Genomic DNA, 8,344 nt, shown 5'->3' on the forward strand with positions numbered 1-8,344 from the left:
TTGCCATCTTGTAAATATCTACAGTATTTGTTGGCGGCAGCAGCATAGAAAGCTTTGAATGTAATGGATTCTTGTATGTAATGTCTGGCCTTGGATTAAATAGTAAACTATGGCAACGACTGCATTCACTGGAAAGTTTATGTTCATTTAGCTCTATTTAAATTAAATTACTCTTTTTTTTTTTTTTTTTTTTATCTCCATGTGTCCGTTGTGAAGCCCTGAAGTGTGAGTGGAGTGGAGATGAGAAAAAGGCAGGCGGCACATATCGAGGCCCCCCCCCAGGCCCCCGGACAGCCCCGACCCAACACCTGCTGCCTCTGCTGGTGCGGCTGCTGCAAGTGTCTTTGGTAAGAAACTGTACTTTTTAAAATAAATGCTCAGTAGTACGCAGAGACAGATATCACCCGGGGGGGGGGGGGGGGGGGGGTCAGGTCAGGTGGACTGTGGCTAAAGCCGCCGATGTATGATAGTTCTTTTTATTTCTAACAATCAGCCTGCAGAGGTCTGATCTAGACCAGCTCTAAACGATTATCACCAAACTCCAGCTGCCGTTCCAACCAGCTGGAGGAAGTTATGGGGGGAAATCACATGTTTCATGGCCTCGCAGCTATTTCCGAGGAGCAGAATTTCTTTACTGTACACGTAAAAGACAAAACAATAAATCAGGGCCATTCATTTATCGGTACGCGATGCGCTAACCTGCGCAGCCAGCACCGTATAGGTCAGAAAACACGACTTTCGACTTAGTGAGGCACCAAAACCAATCATGGCTGCGTCGACGCTCTGTGTGTGTGTGGGGGGGGGGGGGGGCTCAGTGAATGGATCATTGTGTTCAGGCAGTGAATGGTGAATGCGCCGCTTCTCTCGCCGCTCCATCTGAAGTGGCGGCAGCTTGTGGACTTGGCCTGCGCTGAGTGGCCTGTGTGTGTGTCTTTCATTCAGATCTCCAGAATGAGCTGCCTCCAGTCTGCGTGTTTGTTTATTTTAGTGTCCGGGGCGGGGCTGGGGGGGGGGGGGTTGTCTTTTCAGCACAGGTTACACGGTATAGGTGGGGTTTTATGAACCCAGACCGGCTGCTTTCGTTCTCCTTTGACAGAGCAAAGATCCACAGTGGAATATTAGTACACTGCTCAGAGCGGGTGACATCGCAGACACACGCAGCTTGACTGGGTTTCACTAAACAGAGAATTGACATTCTGTGAAATGTTAATTAACCCAAGCGGGTTCCTTGATAACAGGGACTGGTGCTTTTAGACTGATGCGTCTGGGAAACGACAAACAAACTCGGCTCTGCTCACCCTCCACTTAATCTAGTTGTAGTCAAACTATATTCATTTTAAGTACCAGAAATGTCACGTTTTTGACACTAATTGTTTATTCTTCCTCCTCTCCAATCAAGGACTGAAGACAGGCTGGAGAGGAGTGAACGACAGGCCTGCACCAAGATGGACAGTATTGAAGACGCAGATGAACAGTACGCTCATTTGTGTCGTTTATGTCTCATCCTCAGTCATGTGTATATCTTCCCTTTTTTTCTTTTTTTCTTTTAGACCCCCCAGTCTGGAAGATGTTCTGTCGTGGTCACGGAGCTTTGAGTTTATGCTGCGCTCTCTGGAGGGCCGGGAGGTCTTCAGAGACTTCTTGCGCTCAGAGTACAGTGAGGACAACCTCCTCTTCTGGTTGGCCTGTGAAGATCTGAAAACGGAGACTAGTTGTGCAGTGGTGGATGAGAAAGCCAGGATCATATACGAAGACTATGTGTCCATATTATCGCCCAAAGAGGTACCCAGAATTCCTTTTTTTACTTGGAGTCTGTGGGCGGAATCCGCTGGTGAATTAGCAGCCGGAGTTCTGCCACGCAGAGTTCTACAAGCCCGCTGTGGTTTATAACTCCCGTTTGATTCCCTTACCCAGGTGAGTCTGGACTCTCGGGTGAGAGAAGGAATAAACCAGACAATAGCCGAGCCCAGCAGCCTGATGTACGAGGAGGCGCAGTTCCAGATCTACACCCTGATGCACCGCGACTCCTTCCCCCGTTTCCTCAACTCCTCTGTTTACAGAGACCTCCTGGCCAACAGGAGGCGCGCCTGCCTCGACACCTAGTCCCTCCGCCCGCCATCGTACGCCAACAAGACTACGACTTAAGCTTCAAATACTTCTATGGTGCCAGAAGTCGGGTTTGGTAAATCCATTTTGATAGAAAAAGACTAAATGACATCCAAGATAGCTGGTTGGTTTGTTTTTTTTCTTATTTATATTTCTTAAGAAATTTATATCCAGTTCACCACTGGAGCCAGGTCGGCCTTTGCTGGTTGGTTATTGGTCGATTGAAGACCAATCAATGCTGGCCAGCAATAGCAATTAGTGCTCTTGGTTACAGCTGACTGGTCGGCCGTTGGCAGCCGGCCTCATGGCCAGCTGTTGGGTAACTATGGTCAAGGACTTCTCAGGCAGTGGAGACAGAAACCGAGAGAGACAGAAAAGGATGAGCAAATAGTTCATGTACTGTAATATTTAGACCTCTACCTTAACTTTAATTTCTGCTGATGTTACTCATGTTCTCATCTGTTTCGCCATTCCACAGATGTGTTTAATGATGTTTCCTTTGTAGTTTCTTTGCTGCGCAAACACAACGCCAAGCTGGTCGCCCTTCTAACTAGTTGGAGAACGGGCTCTGCACGGAAACTCGTTTCTCTACAGTAGCCGGGCGTCGGCTGGAGACTGCGACCGCTCTGAACATTGAGATGCATCAAGGCAGGGAAACTGTCTCTCTATCGTATTGTCCATGTTCAGAGAAGGGAAAATGTGCTGACTGCGGTTTTTATATTCTGGCTTCTGCAGCAAAGGCAGAAGCAGCTACCCATCCATCCACCTGTCCGTCTGTCTCTCCGTCCCGTTCAAGCGCGTTCCTTCTTATGGTTTCTCTAAGTGGGACAAGTAAGGGCTAGAATTGTGGTTGGGCAGCTACATGTATTATTATTATTATTATTAACTTTAACAGTCTCTCCACTGAGAAAATCACAATGCCTTTACATGTAAGAAAAGGCAGCACAAGTGCTGTTTTTTTGGAAAGCAGCCAGTTTGTCCAACAATCCCCTCATCCCATCTTTTTCACAGCCTGACAAGTACATGTGCCCAGTGTGTGTGTGTGTGTGTGTGTGTGTGCGCGTGTGGGTGAGAGAGAGAGAGAGAGAGAGAGCAAAAATATTCACTCAAAAGAATCATCTGCATTTTTGTGCAGAAATGGAGAGTAAGCCTGCTCGTGTTGGACAATGAATTGAGGGTAGAGCGGGCATCAACATCATTGAGTTATGTCGCTCCTTTTTCTGTGTGGCTGTAGCTTAGATACTATCATTTACTGGTGCAGATCCAGACCGGGGTGCCAAATTCAACGTGAAGAGATGACGGTCGCGCCTCGTCCACCAGGCTGTCGTTTCGGTGCATGTCTGTCTTCTGCAGCAGATGAGGTGTTTGGTCGTCCTTCAGTTTGTTTCCACCCGTTCAAAAGGTTGCATTAAAAGAAATAATATTTTGTTTACAGTGAAAAGGGTTGGTTGGATAATGCTAAAAAGCTAATGTGATGGGCTAGCAAGGAACTTCGTATTCCTTCATGCCACAAGCTAGCGTCACCTCTGTCACAGCATGCTATAAGGCGAGTGGCTTGCATGCGTGTGCTAGCGTGATGCTAATCTGCCAGCCCTGACACAGCAGTTGGTTTTTCAAATCTGACTTTTGACAGCATGCGCTGATGACGGCTACGTGTGTACATGTTTAGCACTTTTACACACTTCACCGGGGGGGGGGGGGGATCTAAGGTGTCTTGACGAATGTCCCACTAACATTTTTAGCATATAGACGGACATTGTTTTGACAATGTCCAACATTAGAACGTGAGCTTTGTTCTTGGCCCCTGGACGTGCAGTTTTGCCACCTCCAATTTTGAACCAGAATTGTGCCAAGTTGGATTCAGATTAGAAGTATTCAGAATGTCTTGTAGAGTCGTCATTGATTATCGATCCCACTATGCTGGGTTCTTATTTTTATTTTCCTGAAGGTTATGTCCTGAATTACCAGACATGACACTTTTGGAGATGTTTCAATTCATTTTTTCTTTATTTTTTTTACAGATTTATTTTCACTTGGGACAGTAAAAGCTAGCTGAGGCTACCGGTTCAAACCCATTAACTCATCGATAGTTTTGAGTATGTTTTCTTTGTTGAAAATGTTCTATATTAAACCTTTTGGCAATACAGTGCTCTTCTATAAGGACCTAATTGTTATTGACTGCTTTAATGAAGAGCTGCGCACGCATGCAGTCAGTTGATCAGAAGCCGAGGAAGACAGGCCGATTATCCCAATCTGATACTGAATGATTAATTATTTCACGCTCGCTGAAATGGAGCCGTTTCAATTTCCATTCTAGATGCTGTATTTGGATAACTGTTTGTTTGTTTTTGCCTGCCCTTCACAAAGCTCTCTTGCAGACAAAATCCATTTTCTGCACAGTACTATTGTCCCCTGGTTACTGAGTCTGTACAGTAATTAACACGAATGTTTCACCAAGAACCAGAAGTCGTGGTGCATTGAAACAAAGTTTACATGTATTAATAGTGAGACGTGTTTTACCATATTAAATACTTGTAACAGTGGGGCACTAGCTGTCCACAGCATGAGCAGAGATGCCAGCAGGTTTTTGAGGCTTGCACGAAACTCTGTCGGCACAGGGTTAAGAGGACAGATCCAGAAACCCAGGTAACAGCGTTTTACAGGGAGGACAGAAATTGCAGAAAGTTTCCCGCTTGCTTTCTTTCCTCTCAATTTATAGTGATTTTCACACAGAGTGGTGGGGGGGGGGGGGAGTACACGTTTGTTTAATTACTGCACTTCAATTGTGGGTTTTACAAGTGACGATGATGTGAAGTGATGCCGTGCCATCGCTGGGTTTAGATTTTTGTCTTCACATTTCCATAGGTACCAAGAGAGTTTGCCGTAGACGATGGCTGTGGATTTGTTGTCTGAAAACAAGGTTGAGGGCTGAAGCATCTGGAGGAGAGGAGATTTGCAAAAGCTCTGGCCTTACTGATGCGTTTTGTTATTTTTATTCTTTATATGCGTGCATATGTAATATCAACAACAAACGTCGCCGTAGGCTTTTCACTACCTCTCATTTTGGTTAATTTATTTCACATCTTAGTTGTCAATGTTTAAGGGGTTTTGTTTTGTGTTTTTAGCTGTACTTGAAGCCCTAACACTGTAAACGAAAATGTGCACAGAAATATGACTATGTGTATGACCGGAGGAGGCGTTAAAGAGAGCTCTGCTTAGTCAACGTTATTTTTTTTGTTTGTGTGCGTTTGTTTCTAATTGTGTTCAGATGAACTAGATTTTGCATCTCTGTAAAGAATTCAGGAATCCACTGTCTAAGGGCTAATCCCATATTTGCCTATGCAAATCTGTTACTGTGGGTGAGCTGGGAAAGGGCGAGCTACCGCACCTTTCATCTACTTTGGATGGACTATGGTTTACATTGCCCCTTGCTGATATTCTTCAATCTTATTCAGCAAAAATGTACACTTATTTTTGTTTCCATGGAATATATAGATATAATATATATATATACACACACATAGAAAAGAAAATAGCATATGCCTTCATGATGATAAAGAAACATTGCTGAAAACAAATAAATGTTATTTGACTTTACGTGGCTGTGTGCTGGAGTCTTGCTGAGGTGATACAGATGACTGGAATTGACGACCACTAATCGCGCGAGAACACCAGTAGCTCAGTTTGTGCAGTATTTCCTAACTGAGGGGATTAAAACTTTATTTATGGTGCAACCACTTTACGATGTTTCACTACACTTATTGTTTTCCAGTCCCAGCCTGTGAGTTAAAGGAGGTATTTGGACCGCACAGGGCTCCGTCTGTCATCTTTCATTTTATTGTTCAATCATTTTTATTTTATTTTTTTGCAACAAGACAATGTATCTTCAGTCAAACAAGGATCCGCATGTGACAATTAAGGGATAAGGGCAAATGAGAGAACATGTAAGAGTAGCACAAGTAGCGAAGAAATTTAGCTTCACAGCAAGACGTTTGTAAAAGTAGCTGCAGAAATCGAGCGCTCAGACCGTCCCAAGTGAAGCAGCACTGATCAAATCTGAGAGTAGATACTGAATTTATCAAACTCACATTTTACTCGCATTCAAACTCACCGTCTCACTTTGATGGGCTGACTTGTAGACCTGGAAACAAACTCAATCACTTCTCCAAGCAGGAATTAAAAGGTACACTTTCCATGGAATAGTCAACGTGGTGATTCTGTTTCTGTGATACTTGCGAGTGGGCTTTGCACAGCTATTGTGAATTTGTAAGCACATTAGTGCAGGGGCATGTAACCGGCATACAGTAGCAACTTCACTTTCTTGTCTCCGACTTCTTGTCAAACATCGAGTCAAGTTATGGCCGTGTAGCGACGCAGAACGCATCGGACGAGGGCGGGTTCTTAAAACACGCTACCCTAATGCAGGTCGTAACGCCAGCCAGTAATGAGTTAACAGCATAAGACCATTCTTGCTCAAGTTTTGTTTTTGTACAAAGGAATGAGAAGAGGAGGGTTGATTTTTCGGACAGTTCCTCTTCGTGCATCGTGGTGAAAGAGACGAGGTTATTGACGGATGATGTTTTCAAATCTGCTTTGTGTTCTCCCTCAAGTTTATTCGGTGCCTCAAGATCACTTTGTCGTTCTCGGGCTCTCACTCCCTCCATAACATTGTTAATAGCTGTTTTAAAAAAATAAAAAAACTCCCACTGATGTTCCTTCTACATGGACACGGTCACTTTATCATCTCTTCTGAACCACTTTCAGAAGTTTTTGTGCTACTTGAGGAAACGGCCTGTGCTCGTGCAGGCGCTGGTCAAATGTTGGCTTTCAACAATTTTAGGCAATCACTTTTCTCTTTATTGATTTCGATGCCTAAGCCTCTTGGTTTTTGTCATGCCTTTTGTAGACAGAACACAGGCATGGGAAGATGAGCCACAGGTGAAAATAATGCATTTTACTGTCACGTTAGGTGACAAAGAAAATGTCATGTTTCTTTTTCTATTGAGCATGCTTTTTGCTAAGTAAACTAAATAATTCAGTTATTTGCTATACACAATACTGTATGAGTATGTATTCGAGTACTGCAGTATGCAGACAATTAAAAATGTTAGAAACTCTTTTGAGAGGTTCATTTTTTTTCTCCTAGTACACGTTTCACTAATATCGACAGATATTATTTCTTACTTGTTTTGGGTGTCTTATTAATTGCCAGAATGACTAAATGAGCCTGTCTGTGTTATTAAATACAGACTCTAGTTGGTTATTTCTACGTGCATGAATTCAGAGCAATTTTACCAGATCACTAGTTGTGCAATGATCCTTTATATTCCAGATTTGTCATTTGGGCTCGAACTTTTCAATATTGTTTCCTGGTTGCTCGACAGCTTGTGATGTGAGATCATTCCTGTTTTTTTAAGGACACAGAAACAGGTCAAATTTGAGCTCTTTTTGCTCATGGGTAAGCAGGGCTGAGGGGCCTTACCTTGCCGCTAAACAAATGTAACGAGAAAAGACCTCCAATATATAGCTGAGCTTCAAACACTGAGCTGATGAGTTCAATCAATTGTGCAACTTCCTCCAATATCTTGGCGCACTCCTGCCTGCCCAAGGATCAGATTGCGATTCCCGATGACTTTGATTATTGTGCAGGTGGATATTTAATCGTTTATCCGTGGGCGCTTTTCTCAAGTGTCCTGAGATGTAGGAATCCTTGATGCGTAGCGCTGAAAAGACTATTAGTCTTGACAAAACACTGTCCACCGTAGAACAGCACAGCAACTCCTCATCTAGCCTCATTTTATGGGGATGTGAATCTCCAATTACAGGCAAAACCGGAACAAATGTAACATTATATAATACATACTGCCAGAAATGATATTAATGTTGGGGTTTCTTTGCATGAGGGCACAGTAACTAGTTTTCACCAAGAAGAAAATTAAGCAAAAGCAATATAATTATAAAATGTTTGGTTAACAAGTTGACAGTGCAACGTGGTTGGGAGTTGTTAAATAATATAACATTTTAGGAAAATGATTTATACACATTCTTGCTCAGTTTTAGAATTACAGTGAAAACACTCGAATCTGTTTTTTTTTCCAAAGGCAATTAATAGAAACAGAAAATAGCGTAAAGCTGATCGGATGTTGACTCGGGCGTTGGCTTCAGCTAATTCTCAGCAAATGACTTAACGGATTTCACAAATGTCAAGTGTCCTTTTTGAAAGAATAATGACAAATTG

The 8,344-nt window shown here is 43.2% G+C and overlaps 1 protein-coding gene across 1 annotated transcript; it reads left to right on the plus strand.

Annotated features, from left to right (window-relative positions):
* Positions 1–216: 216 nt before the first annotated feature.
* LOC137915942 (regulator of G-protein signaling 17-like) lies at positions 217–2,103 on the plus strand. The gene is made up of 4 exons (XM_068759063.1): positions 217–347; positions 1,400–1,474; positions 1,551–1,782; positions 1,915–2,103. The coding sequence occupies exons 1-4, from the start codon at positions 241–243 to the stop codon at positions 2,101–2,103; spliced, it is 603 nt and encodes a 200-aa protein (XP_068615164.1). The 5' UTR covers positions 217–240.
* Positions 2,104–8,344: the final 6,241 nt, after the last annotated feature.

The sequence above is a fragment of the Brachionichthys hirsutus genome, unplaced genomic scaffold (assembly GCF_040956055.1).
Source record: "Brachionichthys hirsutus isolate HB-005 unplaced genomic scaffold, CSIRO-AGI_Bhir_v1 contig_808, whole genome shotgun sequence".
NCBI lineage: Eukaryota > Metazoa > Chordata > Actinopteri > Lophiiformes > Brachionichthyidae > Brachionichthys > Brachionichthys hirsutus.

Excerpts from the sequence above, each read along its gene's own strand:
- LOC137915942 (XM_068759063.1), top strand. The coding sequence starts at position 241 with ATGAGAAAAAGGCAGGCGGCACATATCGAGGCCCCCCCCCAGGCCCCC. Across the intron at positions 348-1,399 it reads GGCTGCTGCAAGTGTCTTTG|GACTGAAGACAGGCTGGAGA; the intron begins GTAAGAAACTGT and ends TCTCCAATCAAG. Across the intron at positions 1,475-1,550 it reads ATTGAAGACGCAGATGAACA|ACCCCCCAGTCTGGAAGATG; the intron begins GTACGCTCATTT and ends TTTTTCTTTTAG.